This window comes from Mesocricetus auratus, unplaced genomic scaffold (assembly GCF_017639785.1).
Source record: "Mesocricetus auratus isolate SY011 unplaced genomic scaffold, BCM_Maur_2.0 Super-Scaffold_100691, whole genome shotgun sequence".
Classification (NCBI taxonomy): domain Eukaryota; kingdom Metazoa; phylum Chordata; class Mammalia; order Rodentia; family Cricetidae; genus Mesocricetus; species Mesocricetus auratus.
Genome location: NW_024429267.1, coordinates 15698938 through 15716863, shown reverse-complemented (window position 1 = coordinate 15716863; position 17926 = coordinate 15698938). Strand labels below are relative to the sequence as shown.

The window sequence follows — 17926 nt, the reverse complement described above, 5'->3', positions numbered from 1 at the left end:
AATTGCCATTTTTACTACATTGATCCTACTGATCCAAGAGCATAGGAGATTTTTCCATTTTCTGGTGTCTTCTTTAATTTCTTTCTGTAAAGACTCAAAGTTCTTGCGATACAGGTTTTTCACTTGTTTGGTTAGCATTACTGCAAGGTATTTTATGTTGTTTGTGGCAATTGTAAAGGGTGATATTTCTCTGATTTCTTTCTCGACCCTTTTATTGTCTGTATATAGTAGGGCTGATTTTCTTGAGTTGATCTTGTAGCCTGCCACTTTGCTGAAGGTGTTAATCAGCTGTAAGAGTTCGCTGGTAGAGTTTTTTGGGTCACTTATGTAAACTCATATCATCTGCAATTCATGTCTCCTTGATCTCCTTTTGTTGTCTTATTGCTCTAGTTAGAACTTCAAGTACAATATAGAAGAGGTATGGGGAGAGAGGACAGCCTTGCCTTGTTCCTGATTTTAGAGGAATTGCCGTGAGTTTCTCTCCATTCAGTTTGATGTTGGTTGTTGGTTTGCTGTATATAGCTTTTATGATGTTTAGGTATGTTCCTGTTATCCCAGATCTCTCCAAGACCTTTATCATGAAGGGGTGTTGGATTTTGTCAAAGGCTTTTTCAGCATCTAGTGAGATGATCATGTGATTTTTGTTTCTCAGCTTGTTTATATGGTGGATTGCATTGATGGATTTTCATATGTTGAACCATCCCTGCATCCCTGGAATGAAGCCTACTTGATCATGGTGGATGAGTTTTCTGATGAGTTTCCAGTATTTTATTGAGTATTTTTGCATCAATGTTCATGAGGGATGTTGGTCTGAAGTTCTCTTTCTTAGCTGTGTGTCTGTGTGACATGTGTATCAATGTTATTGAATCCTTGTAAAAAGATTTGGCAAAGACCCTGTTGTTTCTATTGTGTGGAATACTTTGAGGAGAATTGGTATAACCTGTTATTTGAATTTCTGGTAAAATTCTGCACTGAAGCCATCTGGCCCTGGGATTTTTTTGCTTGGGAGAATTTTGATGATTGTTTCTATTTCCTTAGGTGTTATAGGACTATTTAAATTGCTTATCTGTTATTGATTTTTTTTTGGTAATTGATATTTATCGAGAAAATTGTCCATTTCCTTTCAATTTTCAACATTTGTGGAGTACAGCTTTTCAAAATATGACCTGATGATTCTCTGGATTTCCTCACTGTCTGTTGTGATGTCTCCCTTTTCATTTCTGATTTTGATAATTTGCGTGTTCATACTCTGCCGTTTGGTAAGTTTGGCTAAAGGTTTGTCTATCTTTTTGATTTTCTCAAAGAGCCAACTCTTTGTTACATTGCTTCTTTGTATCATTTTCCTAGTTTCTACTTTATTGATTTCAGCTCTTAATTTAATTATTTCCTGGCGTCTGCTCCTCTGATGTGAGTTTGCTTCCTTTTGTTCTGGAGCTTTCAGTTGTGCTGTTAATTCTCTAGTGTGACTATTCACCAGTTTCTTCATGTGGGCACTTAGTGCTATGAATATCCCTTGTAGCACTGCTTTCAAAGTGTCCCATAAGTTTGGGTATATTCTGTCTTCATTCTCGTTGAATTCTAGGAAGTCTTCAATGGGTGGAGCAGGAGACTATGGTGCATTGGTTCCCACCCCAGGATGGAAGACACAGTGGCAGTCCCCTAGCACCTTCAGGCCGCTGGTTTGGGCCCTGGTTTACCTTGACCCATGCGTGGAACAAGAGACTAGGGAGCGTTGGCTCCCACCGCTGGAATGGAAGACACAGCAGCCATAGACCCACAATCACAGGCAGCTGGTCTAGTCCTAGTTCCGTGGGTGGAGCAGGAAACTAGGGTACCTTGGCTCCTGTTGCGCCAGGATGGAAGCCGCCGTGGCAGGACGTGTTATACATTTTAAACAGAAAGATGCATAACTGGCCTTTAAGTTACTTCTAGGGATTAGAAGAGACTGAAAAACAAAGTGAGGGATCATCCATGTCTAACTTAATGGTAGATGACACATTTTCAACATAACACAGTAGTCCTGAAATTATAAGATATACTTCCGTGGACATACTATGAATTATAATCCCAAGGCCTTGGTGACCACTTAGAAATGATTATGAAAGCACATAAAAAATCATGAAGAATAACATTAGAATAATCTAATTAAAGAACCCAAAAGCTGTCAAGTTGATGAAAAGCTGTGTAGCACAAGCACATTGTGACTACTGTAACATTCACCCTCTCTAATCAATCTTCCTTTCTTCCCCTTAGCACCCTCCTCTCTACAAGTTCTTTCCTACCATTCATACCATTTTCTTCTAGCAACAGGGAAAAACCTACAAATTATCTAATGTCAAAACCCAGAAAAAAAGAAGACAGAGAAAATAGTCAACTGTTATAGATGTGAGAAGTCCAGGGTATGGGAATGATATTATTTTGGTAATGTGTGTCTTCCTTAGCTTTAGGGTGAACTTAGAGTGAGTTACAATCATTTGAAATATTTATTCAAATAGCGACTCAATTTTTTCCCAAGACAGTAAACTCTTACTGGCCATCCTCATGTCATTTTCACAAAATTTCACCAGTTAACAAGTACAGACAAATTCACAGAGGTTGAAGTCATTTCACATAAAAATTTCACAGAATAGAAATTAATTAAATATTGCAATGTGAAATATGAATAACCCAGACAACAGAACCGTTTTATCTGATGACCTGGAGGTGGAAATCTAAATGGGGTCTCAAGTGCATTTCATTAAGGACTATTTGGGGGTTGCAGTTCCAAAGAGCACCCACAATTTGGCTTACAGAAAAAAGAGACATGATAGATTCAATCTCATTGTTTGTTCTACTCCAGTCCCAAAACTCTCTACAAACCCTTTGATCACACTGCAGAAAAAAAACTCTTCCTCTTTCCTTGACATTTCTAAAATACTCCCCAGCATATATAAACCTACATGTTTAAGTTTGAATGTTTTTGATTATGCCAAAGTTTCCAGAATAGTACCTGAAGCATAACATACTATTATAAAAGTATATTGTATAAACACTTAATTTCTCAAATAAAGTTTGAACATCTAAGTCATGTTTATTTATAAAATAGATTCAGTTAATATAGGTAGATATATTATAATTCCTGGTGCAACGGACATTAAGCTGAGTAAAGCTATTTAGTAGCTAACTGTCAAACAGATATTATGTAATGTATTCTGACTTATTTTATATACATATAGTTACAGCTGATACATAGTGTAAGGCAGACTGATACTTAGGTAGATGTAAAGCTTATTAGAAAATATTAATGAGCAATATAAGAGAAACTAAATACATGAGGACTGCCTCATTTACATATACTTCACAATGCATGCCTGGACTTGCCAGCTAACATAGTCAATTTTCTTATTACAGAATCTGACTTACAGCAATTTATGGTGAGCTCTTATTTGAAAAATACTTGAATGCTACAATGAGTGCGTGTTTCAAAACATATTCCAGAGTTATAACTATGGCCAAGTTTTTATAGTGGCCCCGTAAGTTGATTGTAAGTAAACATTTTCATAGCATGAAGTTAGTTATATGGTTAGTTATATGAAGTTAGTTATTTCACATACATACAAATTATTTGAAAATGAAACTGTGAGGAAGACTTATGTTATAAAACCAATAAAAAAACTTAAAAAATAAATAAGGGCATCATAATCCACTAAAAAAAGACCCTGAAGGAATGTGAATGTCCCTGTGTTGCTCACTGTGGAGGTCATCTGAAGTACCTCAGAAGAAGACAAATGTTTTAGAAACAGACCCAAAAGCCCATGCTAAGGAACTCAGAGCTTTCTAATGAAATTGTATTTCTTATCTTCTTTCTAAGGAATGAAAGTCACATGGGTTATTGGCTCTACATACAGGAGAGTCTCCAAGGGGTGAAAATTGCTCTTTGAGTATGGAAAAAAATTACTTTGTTATGTGTAAAAGCAAAATACAAATTGCAAATATGTATATATTTTAGTTTATCTTTTCTTATTCCATGTGCATGTGTGTGAATGGATAAATGTGTGTGAAATTAAATTGTATGGGGAGCTAAGGTAATTAGGATCGAAAACATGTTAAAGAGTATAAAAGAAATAAGAAAATATCTAAGATAACTTTCAGCAAAGGGACATTTCCAGAAGGAAGTGAAATTTATATGGGAAACGATGTATTAAATTTACATATTTTAATTAATCAAAATATCTCCAAGAGAAATTCAGTACTAATATCTGCAATTGAATTCTTATGTGTCAATTGTCCTAACTTTCAGATATTTGAAACAGATGCCTTAAAATAATTTTCCAATGTTTTTGAAGATATTGAAATATTCTATAAAGCGTGTCTATATTCATAAAAAGTCATTCAACAGTTTGTGGGCACATAAAGAGTAAATGGGCTTATTCTTAAATCATTCTTTGACTTCCCTCACAGAGGAGTCAACACTATCCCCTGTTTTGATACCACGGTCCAATGTCACAGGAGGGTTGCAGAGGGAAGATACATACTTAATGGCCGAAAGGAAGGATAACTGTGTCGCAGCAGCAGAGGCCTGCATGGAATCTGAGCACTGCTTTCTGCTCCATGAGAACTTTAAGAAAGCCTGTGGCAAGGGAACAGCACAATGCCACACCCTTAGTGGTCAACAATTGTGTGTGTCCCTGAGAGAGGACCTGAGAGAGACAGTTTTGTGGGACTGTCAGTGTCGTTTCCCTTTGGAAGAAGAGTGCATTCGAATTTGGAAAGGTTTATTTGAAGACATTTGCATACAGGACACTCAAATCAATCAAATTCCCACCTTCAGTGAAGACAAGCAAGATAGACTCAAGGAGGACATTGCTTCAGGTTGGTATTTAAAGGAATAATTTAGAAAGATTAAGCATAATGATAAAACGACTTACCTAAAGAATACTTAATTTCTGGCTCTATTTGTCTTTGCTACCTTGAAGGTTAATATTGAATTTCTCTTGGAAATTAAGTGCTTGTAAATCTCCATACACTGATGGTGTACGAAGTGTATCAGGAAGAATGAATCAATGTGACTTAATTTGTTAGCATATTGTCAACATTATTCACTTATTCATTGAACAAATGCCTAGGGAATTCTTAAAAAGTGTTAGATATATGTAGTGAAAAAAGGAAATCTGTCCTTCGCTGGAGAAGATTCCTATCTTTTAAAGACATTTTAAAATTAAAGAAACTGTCGGGTGTAGTGGCAGGAGGCAGAGGCAGAGGCAGAGGCAGGCAGGTCTCTGTGAATTCAAGGTCAGTCTTGTCTACAGAGTGAGTTTCAGGAAAGCCAGAGCTGTATAGTAAGATTCTGTCTCAAAAAGACAAAAACAAACTACAAAAAAAAATGGGAAACGGATAAAACATGGTAAGAAATAATCATTCATTTAGTGTCTATGCCTTCCCAAGAAAAGTTCTCAACCCTGAGGTAAAAGAGCAAATAAACAAAACTGACTTCTCTCTAAGTTATTGCATTCTCAAAGGAGTGTCTTGCTTCACTTTCCTGAGAAACAGGTTGTGGAGTCAGTCTGCATGCACAGTACTGAGATGAACGCTTAGCAGAGAAAGTCATGAGAAGGAACACCTAGGATCTGATAGAGATGCTGAAATGCATTGTGATTGCCAGAAGAACTTGGTTGCTTGTCCACAATACTGAACTTGCAGAATTTTCTCCTATTAAGGCAAGGGACTAACACTTTGTCCTCCTCTTGTCGAACTCTAATGGATATGAGAGATGATGGTCCAGGAAAGTCAGTAAACTTTTGGGTAAACACAATACCTCAAAAAGCACCAGTTAAAGGTGAGCTCTGACTCAACTGTACTCATGCCATCTATGAGACTTTAATGTTGGATGACAGACAAATATAAAAAAACCATTAGATTCTGAATATGCTTACATTCATGAATCACATGGGAATGAATGAAGTTGATCATAAGGTTTTTGTTTGTTTGTTTCTCGAGTTACTGACTTCAAAAACACCACTGTCATTCCTTTCTTACACAGTTCCTTGAATAAAAGGCATTAGTGGGGGGAGGGGAGATATTCAGGTCCAGATGTGTACATTTCCAGTCTGCAGTCTGCAATGTTTACTACATATCCAAATGATAATCTCAAGTTCTAAGTATGAAATTTATGTTTGATTCCATGTATGGCATAGGGACATGAGATTTAAATAGAAGGTGAAAACTGGGAGGAAGATTATTCATTCATAATGATAATAAGTGATAATAAGCCATTGGACTAATCAAGATTAACAACAAAAAAGTTTATGGTGTCTTACACCAAAATGGTAGCAGGGTGAGCCGATGCCAAATTCCCAAACTGTTGATACAAGTGGGTCAAAAAGAGAAGAATGCAGAAGTTTATACAATCAATAAAAATACCCTGCCTGACTCCACACGGAAAGTCAACAGCCTTCCATAGCCAAGCAGGGAAGCAGGCTGGAGAAGACCCAGGCTTCAGTACACTAAACCCCCCTCCTTCCCAGGTGATTCTCTCAGTTCAGCTTGAGGATCTGGTTTACACTGAATATTAGAAAAGCAGTTTTCTGTTATATTAATTTTATTTATCATCTTACAGAAATGTATCTATTAACTTATTATAAGCATATTTTATGAGATTATAACATTTAAATCAAATATTTGAAAGTAGTTAGCTCCACATACTATTCAGTTAAGGAAGAGAAGACAAATGGGAGTGATTCTGACACTAATTTAGGAATGCTTTGTAGTTTTTGATGTGTTTGTATATGATTGTATAACTCAAGTACAGGTCTGGTTGGTGCATAACTGTTTAACCCCAGAACAAACTATCTTTTAGCTATCATTCAATAGTGAACCTACTGTTGAAAATATCCTCTTAGAAAAATACATGCATAGGTACATATACAAATAAAACATACATCTGAAATGACATGAGTTTTGCATCTAATATACAGACATTTTGTTGTACTGCAGTACACAGGACATACAAAACTAGCATAACATCTGAAATTAAGTTCTTTTTTTCTTTTACTAAAAGCAAATATTTTGTTGTTTGGATGATAACTGTTCACACAATGAGTTGGTTGTTATTTCAGGCTGGGCACAAAGCACCATAGACTAAATGGGTCTGGAGGGAAGAAACCTTATGTATCATAGTTTGGAAAGAGAAAGCCCAAATAGCCAAGTGGGGTCTTCTTCCTTCTTCCTTAGCCTCTTGCTATGTCCTTAAATGATCCTTTCTTAATGTGTGCTAAAGAATGGGTATAGGAGAGGACAGAAGTGGCATATGGTGACTCTACTAGGAACAGTAAGCCACCCAATCAGACCCAGTGTCCCACTATTATGACATTATTTGTCCCTCACAGATTCCTTAAAAACACCATATCCACACACACACACACACATACACTTGGGGTTGGAGCTTTAACATTTATGTTTGAAAAAAGAGAGCATAGAAATTCAGTCCATAACAACAAAGGGCTTAGAAATTGATGAGTCAAGGGTGGTTTCTTGAATATGTTTTAGTTTATAGCACAAACTTGTCAGTTTGTCCAAATAGTAGTGTTTATCTGTATTGTATGTCCATGTTTGTACTTTAGAAAATCTGTATGACACAATGAAATCTGGTTTTTGTTTGTTTGTTTTTCCATTTTTGGACTTTAATATGGGAATTAAATAAAATTAATTTTATTTTAATTTTAGTACCATGGCAATAGAAGTTAGCATTTCCTCAGAAAGACAGGAGGTTGGATCCCAGAAGAAATGATGATTCTTCACCTGACTGACAGAAAAATAAAATTATCCAGTAACAACAGCTAGGACAGTACAGAGTCTGAGGAGGTTCAGACACACAGCACTGAGAAGAACATGCCTATGGTAGTACAATTGTTGCTTCAGTAGACCGATGATCAAGGAGTACAGACAGGCCAACAAGAACAAGTTCAGTCATTAGAAGATGTTTGCATAAGAAAGAACTTGATGTCTTAGTAACAATTGCAAAATAAGTCATTAATTAAATGTTTTAAAATGAAATTCTGTTCATATTGCTTTCCTTAACATCATTTGCACAAGTCTATTATTTCATTTGTACTTTGTGTTGGCTTTAGTGGTGTTTATTTTCTAGGAAGACATGGGGGTATCAGCGATGTGTATGGTATACTTCTATTCTCAATCATGCCACCTGGTACCCAGACGAAACCGAACTAATGCTTGTGGAGTAGAAGATTCCGTCAAGGAAAATTTCTAATTCTACCTTTATGAATCCTAAAATTCTTAGAGTTTAAGATAAACAGACGTGGAAATAATTTTAAAATTGTATTTCTACCTGATTTATCATCCTGTTGGTATGGAAATTTCTTTTCCTTTACTTTATTTTGCCTTCTCTCTACCTTTCTTTTGTTCAGAAACTATTCCCTCTGTTTTTTTCCCTCAGATTTTTTTGCTTCATTATTTACATGGTCTACTCATTAGGATTAACTTATATTTTCTAGTAACTTAATCCACAAAACAAGCCTTTTTCAATTTACTTGCATGGTTTTCCTTCATCTATCTCTCAATAATTTTAAATATCAAGGGTTTAAATAAATGTTATACAAGTTTGTAAATATTTAGTTGACTATGCATTCATAGCCTCCAGGAAATTTTGAAAACAGTTCAGTAGCAAAAAAGCTTCTTCTTTTCTTTCTAGATAACATGAAAAAGGATAATAAATACAAATGGGATCTGACTAATTTACATCATGGTAATGTATATAAACTATCATTTTTATCTACATTATAAAAACTGGATGACATGATTTAAATACTATTATCAGGATTCTCTTTTTGTTTGTTTGTTTGTTTGGTTTTTTGAGACAGGGTTTCTCTGTGGCTTTGGAGACAAGCCAAACTCACAGAGATCTGCCAACCTCTGCCTCCCAAGTGCTGGGGTTAAAGGCGTGTGCCACCACCGACCTGCTATAAGGATTCTTAATGATATGCTGATCTAAAATAATTTGTTAACTTTAAAGTTTGCAGTAAAAAAGTGCTACAAAATAATAACATTCTGTCCAGCAAAGATTATGAAAGCAACGGTTTTGCCCATCTGCCAGCTATTTGTAGATGTTTTGAGAAGTATTCTTGCATTGAAACAAAAGGTTTGGTAAATTTTGAGTATATTTTGATCATACAAGCTGACTGCTTTGTGTATGCCTGCAGTGATGGCATAGGTAACAGTCCATATACATGTATTCATCGGAATATGAGCATCTTTGTAGGCAGCAATTACTGTGTTAAACCTTTGTTCAGATTCTTTTATTTATTTATTTATTTTAGAAGTACTCTTATTTACATATCCATTCCCCTATCTCCTTGCCCTCCCATCCTCCCATGCTCCCCACCGACCCCCCAACTCACTCCACACCAACTCCCCACGCATAGAGAAGCCCTCCATGAGGGATCATCAAAATTCATCACACTATTTGGGGGAAGTCCCAGGCCCTCCTTCCCATATCTGGGCTGCAATAGTCCCTCCATAGGGAATATGCTCACAAAGTCCATTTGTGCTCTTGGGATAAACGCTGGCTTCACTGTTAGAGGTTCCATAGACTGCCTTGGCCTCCCAACAGGCACCTACATCCAGAGGGCATAGTTCTGTCCAATGCTAGTTCCCCAGCTTTGCTCCCAGTTTGCTCAGGGGTTCTTTCCCCCTCTTTCCTTCAGGGAACCATGCATTCTTCTCTTGGGGTCCTCTTTGTTTCCTAGCTCCTCTGGCAGTGTGGATTGTAGGCTGGTAATTCATTGCTCTATGTCTAAAATTCATATATGAGTGAGTACATACCATGTTTGTCTTTTTGTGACTGGGTTACCTCACTCAAGATGGTTTCTTCTAGTGCTATCCATTTGCCTCCAAATTTCAAGATTCCATTGTAATTTTTTCCACTGAGTAGTACTCCATTGTGTAAATGTACCACATTTTCTCTATCTATTCTTCAGGTGAGGGGCATTCGTTGCTTCCAGGTTGTGGCTATTACAAACAATGCTGCTATGAACATAGTTGAACGTATGTCCTTGTTGTATGAATGTGCATTCTTTGAGTATATGACCAGGAGAGGAATTGCTGGATCATGGGGTAGACTGATTCCCATTTTCCTAAGAAACCGCAATAGTGATTTCCAAAGTGGTCATACAATTTGCACTCCCACCAGCAATGGAGGAGTGTTCCTCTTTCTCTACATCTTCTCCAGCATAGACTTTCATTGATGTTTTTGATTTTAGCCATTCTGGCTGGTGTATGATGGTATCTCAGAGTTGTTTTGAGTTGCATTTCCCTGATGCCTAAGGATGCTGAGTACTTTCTTAAGTGTCTTTCAGTCACTTTAGATTCCTATATTGAGAATTCTCTACTTAGTTCTGTACCCCACTTTTTAATTGGATTGTTTGGTGGTTTGGTGGCTAGCTTCTTGAGTTCTTTGTATATTTTTGAAATCAGCCCTCTGTCAGATGTGGGCTTGGTGAAGATATTTTCCCATTATGTGGGCTGCCATTTTGTTTTGCTGACTGTGTCCTTTGCCTTACAGAAGCTTCACAGTTTCAGGAGGTCCCATTTATTCATTGTCGATCTCAATGTCAGTGCTACTAGTGTTACATTCAGGAAGCAGTCTCCTGTATCAATTCGGTCAAGGATAACTTCCACTTTGCCTCCTAAAGTTTCAGTGTGGCTGGAGTTATTATGCTGAGGTCTTTGATCCATTTGGACTTAAGTTTTGTGCATGATGATAGACATTCTTCTACATGCCAGCATTCAGTTATGCCATTTTGCTAAAGGTGTTTATCAGCTGTAGGAGTTCCCTGTTAGAGTTTTTCAGGTCACTTATGTAAACTATCATATCATCTGTAAATAGTAAAAGTTTGACTTCTTCCTTTCCAATTTGTATCCCCTTAATTTGCTTTTGTTGTCTTATTACTCTAGCTAGAACTTCAAGTACAATATTAAAGAGATATGGAGAGAGTGGACAACCTTGTCTTGTTCCTGATTTTAGAGGAATCACATTGAGTTTCTCTCCATTTAGTTTGATGTTGGCTGTTGGTTTGCTGTATATTGCTTTTATCATGTTTAGGTATGTTCCTGTTATTCCTGATCACTTCAAGACCTTTATCATGAAGGGGTGTTGGATTTTGTCACAGACCTTTTCAGCATCTAGTGAGATGTTCATATGTTTATTTTTCAGTTTGTTTATATGGTGGATTACACTGATGGAATTTTGTATGCTGAACCATCCCTGCATCCCTGGGATGAAGCCTATTTGATCATGGTGGATGATTTTTCCAATGTGTTCTTGGATCCTATTTGCCAGTATTTTGTTCAATATTTTTGCATTAATTGAGGGATATTGGTCTGTAATTCTATTTGTTACTTGTGTCTTTGTGTGACTTGGGTTTCAAGGTAATCGTAGCCTCATAAAAAAAAAGTTTGACAATGTCCTGTTTGCTTCTATTGTGTGGAACAATTTGAGTATTAGCACTTTTTAAAATTTCTAGTATGATACTGCTTTGAAATCATCAGACCCTGGGCATTTTTTTGATTGAGAGACTTTTGATGACTGCTTCTATTTCATTAGGGGTTATAAGTCTATTTAAATTGCTTATCTATTCTTGATTTAATTTTGGTAAGTGATATCTATCCAGAAAATTGTCCATTTCCTTTAGATTTTTGAATTTTGTAGAGTACTTGTGTTCAAAGCATGACATAAGATTCTCTGGATTTCCTCAGTGTCTGCTGTTATGTCCCCCTTTTCATTTCTGATTTTTTCAATTAGCATACTCTGCCGTTTGGTAAGTTTAGATAAAGGTTTGTCTATCTTGTTGATTTCCTCGAAGAACCAACTCTTTGTTTCATTGATTATTTGTAATGTTTTCCTAGTTTGTACTTTATTGATTTCAGCCCTCAGTTTGATTTTTTTCTTGGTGTCTACTCCTCCAGGGTATATTTGCTTCCTTTTGTTCTAGAACTTTCAGTTGTGCTGTTAATTCTCTAGTGTAACTATTCTCCAGTTTCTTCATGTGGGCACTTAGTGCTATAAACTTTCCTCTTAACACTGCTTTCAAAGTGTCACATAAGTTTGTGTTTGTTGTATCTTTATTCTCATAAAATTCTAGGAAGTCTTTAATTTCTTTTTTTTATTTCTTCTTTCCCAGGAATGGTGCAATTGCACATTGTTTGCTCAGACTTTCTTATTGATGCCCAATTAACTGTGACAGAACAATGATTTTGACTCATGACCATGAGCTCACAATAAGTTACATTGTTCAAATTCTATTTCTGAAGATTTGTTGCTTGTTTTTAAGAAACTTAGAGGCAGAGAATTTTCCCCCTAAAACTTCACTTTGGTCCTCTCCATTCCCCACCAATCTGTATCAGAACACATAGTATTGATGAAAGATGATTCAAACATTGCCCCCTCAAGCCTCACTAAATTTATAACTTTAAAGAAACCATAGCACACTGATACACTTTCGTAGTCAACTTATTGAATTCCCAGAGTTTTATTTGCAGGTTCTATATATGCAACTTTATGCTTATTTTTCTATGACCTGGGCATTTTATTGCTTTCAGGATTCAGACAGATGCAGTCTTGTTTGGAAGTGACAGAGGCATGCGTAGGGGATGTGGTTTGTAATGCACAATTGGCTCTTTACCTTAAAGCATGCTCAGCAAATGGAAATCTATGCGATGTGAAACACTGCCAAGCAGCCATACGGTTCTTCTATCAAAACATGCCTTTTAACACTGCCCAGATGTTGGCTTTTTGTGACTGCGCTCAATCTGATATACCCTGTCAGCAGTCCAAAGAAACTCTTCACAGCAAGCCATGTGCACTGAACATAGTTCCACCCCCCACTTGCCTCAGTGTAATTCACACTTGCCGAAATGATGAATTATGCAGGTGAGTAAAAACACACATACCTTGCTTTCTTATTTCGGCACCTTATTTATTATAGTCCAATCCTAACATTTGATCTCCTTCCATTGCTGGAGTTCCCACCATCATCTAAAATGGTGTAAATAAAGCCAGATAATTCCCATTGTGAATATGTGGTACATGTTTGATATCCTCTTTGAAATTCAAATGCAAAATACAGAGTGGGATTTTAGAGTAAAGAAACACATTATGTTGAACTGTGATGGCCCGTATATCATTTCTGTTTGTTTTTCGAATCAGGGTTTCTTTGTATTGCTTTGAGGTTGTCCTGGAACTTGCTCTGTAGACCAGTCTGGCCTCGAACTCACAGAGATCCACCTGCCTCTGCCTACCAAGTGCTGGGATCAAATGTGTGCCACCAACGCCTGGCAGCACATTATCTTTTTAAAGATCTTATTTGTCCTGAGTGTGTGCATCCAAGTACATGCAGCCAGCAATTTTCATGAGTTGGTTCTATTCTTCCAACATGTGGGTCCTGCAGTTTGTCAGGATTTTTGAAATTGTCGTCCAACTCTCATCTATCTCACTGGTCCACAATCACCTTTTAATTAACTAGACTTTTTTACTCATGTGATTACATAATCTCTGTTGTTGTTTAGGATTTGATTGTTTTAGAAAAGGTCTTCCTCTGTATACCAGGCTAGCCTTGAGTTGACAATCCTGCCCCAGCCCCCTGAGTACTGGGTTACCAGGTTGCCAGGTTACCAACACACATGTCCTGTTGTGTTGAATAATGCTGTTGATTTTGCAAAGGTGACTCTTCAAACTTTAGAATAAATGCTTTCTTTCTCAGTCTGTGGGTTGAGAGGAACAAGGTGCTTCTGAGTATGATGTAGGTATCCCCAGGATAGCGTGTGCTCCATGTCATAAATAGATTCCTTCCCCCTCTTCTCCATCCTCACGTTGTCTGTTATGAAGAAAAGAAAAGCTAGTCGTTTATTTGTTCATTCAAATTATACATGAGTCAGGCACCTATCTAGGTATCAGTTAGGCATGTCTGTCTTGCTGTTTACTAGAGTCAATGAAGAAAGTTAATAAAAAATGAGGCCATATAAAGTTATGAATAATATTCAGATAAAAAGAGGCTGGAGAGAGGAAAGTGATACAGTTTAGAGGTCTGGGTAGAGTTTGTTTTCTCTGCCAGTTAAAGAATTAAAAGTCAGGGAACAGGTAGCAGCAGGGAGTTCTCAGGAACCACTGACAGAATCGCCATTAAGGAAAGGTGTTCCTTTGGATAAGCGAGCACACACATATAGCAGACACACAGAGAGAAAGACCCTGTGCAAAGCAGAGGAGGGGCTCCGGAAGCCAAAAGCTTCCAATTGCTTCTTGAGGGCTGGGTTTCTGCTCTGAATTTAGAGTTGGTCAGTTTGAAGAAGCCAGCCATCTTTAAATATACCATGGCCTGTCTCCCTATCTGTCTGGCTACCAAGGCGTCTAACTCCTACTCTTTCAAAAGGGAAGGGTGAGATGTCATAATTAAATTATAGCCTTGAAAACAAACAAAAAAGTCTAAGAAACAGACTGAAAAAGTTGCAATGTAAGGAATATTCCCCAATGCAGTGTTTGATAAATTGAAAGAAATGCTTGAGTAGTTCTCTTAAGTTACTACCTGAGAGAACACAACCCAAACCAACAGGAAAGATAAGGCAATGGCATTCACGCACATGCCACCCTCGGCATTCACGCACATGCCACCCTCTGAAGGAGTACTAGAAGGGGAAAGCAACCAAACAGGAAGCCAGAAAATGAACAGTGTAAGGCACCAGGGCTCAGGGGCTATGCCGTGGAGAGGCTCTTGCAGATTTGAGCAACATTGTGAGTGATCTGTGTCCTCTGCTAAAACTTTCATCCAACCTTCCTCTGTAGGTACTCATGCTTAGGGACCACCAAGGAGTTCAGTATGTCTGACTCTTGTTTTCTCATTGAGGTTTTCACTGACACATGTGATTTTATATTCAAGGTGAGTTCATCTTTCCAATGGTTGGAAACACATGGTTGTGTAGACAGTTTTGGACATGAGTAAGAAATGAAGGAAATAATGAGACTATGGAATGAACCGAGAAGGTGTTTTTACAGGTCTCACACTAGGTCTTTCCACTCAAGCTTCTTAAGTTCTGAGATTACAGAATGTCATGTGCCACTATGCCTAACTTTTTGTAATCAAACTTGATGGCGGTGTGTGTGTGGGTGAATGGTCACACTCAGTGTCCAAGCCATGTTCAGTCATTTGGTCTTAATAAGTCAGTTAAAGGAGTTAAGTTAATACTAGAAAAAAAGCTAAAAGGAGACTTAGTTAAAGTGGCTTCACTGGGAAGAGCAAAGAAGAGATACAGTGAAATGCCCCACTTCCAAGTCCATCTTTGGGGAGGCTGAAGAGATATTAAAATTTAAGTAGAATACTCATGTCTAAGCAGCTCCAATCAAGCTGTTGCCCCACCCATAACTAACCCATCATTGTCTGGACTTCAGTCTCATCTGGTAAGGTGACAGGACAGGTTGTTAGCAATTGTGAAATCTCTGTGAGTTAGAGGCCAGCCTGGTCTACAGAGCTAATTCCAGGACAGCTAGGGTTGTTACACAGAGAAATCCTGTCTTTAAAAAAAGACAAAAAAAAAAGATATTGTGAGATCTCAGTTGGGAAGGCATGACTCCCAGTCTTAGTTCTTGCTGCCCAAGAAAAAAAATGTCAAAATAATTCAGTAAATTCTATTTGGTATAATTAGGAGCATGGGAAAAGAATAAAGTACATTTCATTGTGTAGGAAAACTAGATTGGAGGTGCCTTATTTGAATTTTTCTGGTGGGGGACAGTGTCCAAATGTTAACTCCAAAATCATATGAGGTTCAAAGGTTTTTAATAAGTCTCTCATTGAGTTTATACTACAAATCATCACCAATTGTGATAAAAATAGAAATAAGGGAAATTCTTATGAAAGGACAGTAATTTACAGTTTTACTGTTTCTTTTTTCTCTCTGTATTCCCTATAGTGACAGCGGAAGTACAAAGTTAGCTTTGTACTGGGACCTAGAGTTCATCTTCCCCCATGCCAGTGTTTATCTAGGTGAGAGATAATCACAGATTATCATGAAATCACTCTATCCATAGGCTAATTCCAGTTCTTCAATTTTTCTCTAGGACACTCTATGGAACATTCCAGTCAGAATGTTGGCCCCACGTGACAGGAAAGTGCCATGAGGACGAGACCTGCATCAGCACATTGGGCAAGCAAGACCTTACTTGTTCTGGGAGTGATAGCTGCAGGGCCGCCTACCTAGGGACCTTTGGGACAGTCCTCCAAGTGCCATGCGCTTGCAGGAGCATCACACAGAACGAAGAGCCTTTGTGCATGACTTTCCAGCACATGCTTCAGAGCAAGTCGTGTTTTAGTAAGTTATCCAATTAAAAGATTATATATCTACATACATATCTATCTTGTTTTTCTATTCCCCCCCCAAAAAGGTAATCCAGACAACCACCACCAAAATGCTCATAGAGACAATTTGTATTTACTATTTTGGTTATGTTCTGGTTTTGCTTTTTCCTCATTTATCAGAAAGTGACATGCTTTTAAGTTGATAAGTTACTAGTGATTATGGTTTATTGACTTTATATGAAAAGCAAAAAAGGTTTCATATCCATTATTCGTAGTTATGTAACAAGTCAACTCCATACACTGACCTCAGATTGTTAACCATTTAGTCACTTACCCAAACAGTTTTATACACTCATCTTGGGTGCATTGTATTGACACTTTTGTCTAGATTTGATCATGTATTGATAACACCTCATGGTTCTACTGAGACTGGATTGACCAAGATGGAATTTAGCAAATGTTGCTGGCTAGCACTGCATAGTTCTCCTCTAGTGTTCCCTGTAGCAAGATAGCCGGTGACTGCTACATAGTACAGCAGAACTCCTAGTGATTAAAACCAGATACACAGGTATTTATCAAGTATCTCCTACTGTCATACTGCAAATATACCAGTGAACAAAGCAAGTCACATGCTAATCTCAGAAAGACTGTGGGAACAAGCTGCAAAAGGATGAGCATAGTCAAGATGGGCTCAACAGAGTTTATTAATTTGAAAAGCTATGATTTAAGCTGTCCTGTCTGTGAAGTAGCTCTTTACTTTGATTTATTTTTCTTCCCCTTAGACTTAGCAAATCTGCTGATCAACCTCTAGTGATAAGATGGAAAATATACATATATATTTTAGGTATATCTTTAGTGTAGGGCAAAGAAAACTGAAATTTGTGCCTGGGGCTTAGTTAGGGTCCACTACTCTGGCATCACTCTCTTGAGACTCCCAAACTGTTTTGTGAAAACAGCTCATAGCACATACCAGCTCATGTGTGTTTCTGTCTGCTGTCATTCCACTCTTGCCAGTGACAGTCAGTTTTCCAGAAAGAGAGCTGTCTCTACCTGGTGTCCTTAGCCTTGCACCCATCTAGTCCAAAGAAGTTACCCGTGCTGTGTTTCTTGTTTCAGCACCTTACCCTCTTATACATTGTTCTATGCACTGGATTTGACGGGGCTTTTGTAATTGGAAGGATTGTGCCACTGATCAGTCTTATTACTCATGGCCTACAGTCAACTTTACTCAATATTAGAGAGTTAATATTTTAGTTCCTCTCCTCTCTGTTCCTATCTCAAGACACCATTCTTATTGGAAAACCTCATACAATGCTAATGTAGAATAGTCAATTTATAATGTCATCCGTGTTGTGTAGTAAAACTTCCTCTCTGAACTATGGGTTGTTTGGATGTTGAATCTCCCTTTCTTGTTGCATAGAATTACTGGCCTCTGTATGAAGGCTGTATGTCCTCCCAGACAGATGTGTCATGTAATTATCCTAGGAGAGTTTACCAGAGACTGTACACCACACTAAGAAAGAAATTCAGTGTATCAAGTAACTATTATATAGTGAGCAATGCATGGCTTCTAAACACACTACTTTAAAAAC

The 17926-nt window shown here is 37.6% G+C and overlaps 1 protein-coding gene across 1 annotated transcript in view; it reads left to right on the top strand.

Moving 5' to 3' along the window:
• The window catches only part of Gfral (GDNF family receptor alpha like), a 54393-nt gene that overhangs the window by 13347 nt on the left and 23120 nt on the right, over positions 1 to 17926 (top strand). The window contains exons 4-6 of the mRNA XM_040739632.1: positions 8687 to 8740; positions 12592 to 12922; positions 16097 to 16347. Coding sequence (XP_040595566.1) covers positions 8687 to 8740; positions 12592 to 12922; positions 16097 to 16347 — 636 coding nt within the window. The remainder of the gene's footprint in view (positions 1 to 8686; positions 8741 to 12591; positions 12923 to 16096; positions 16348 to 17926) is intronic.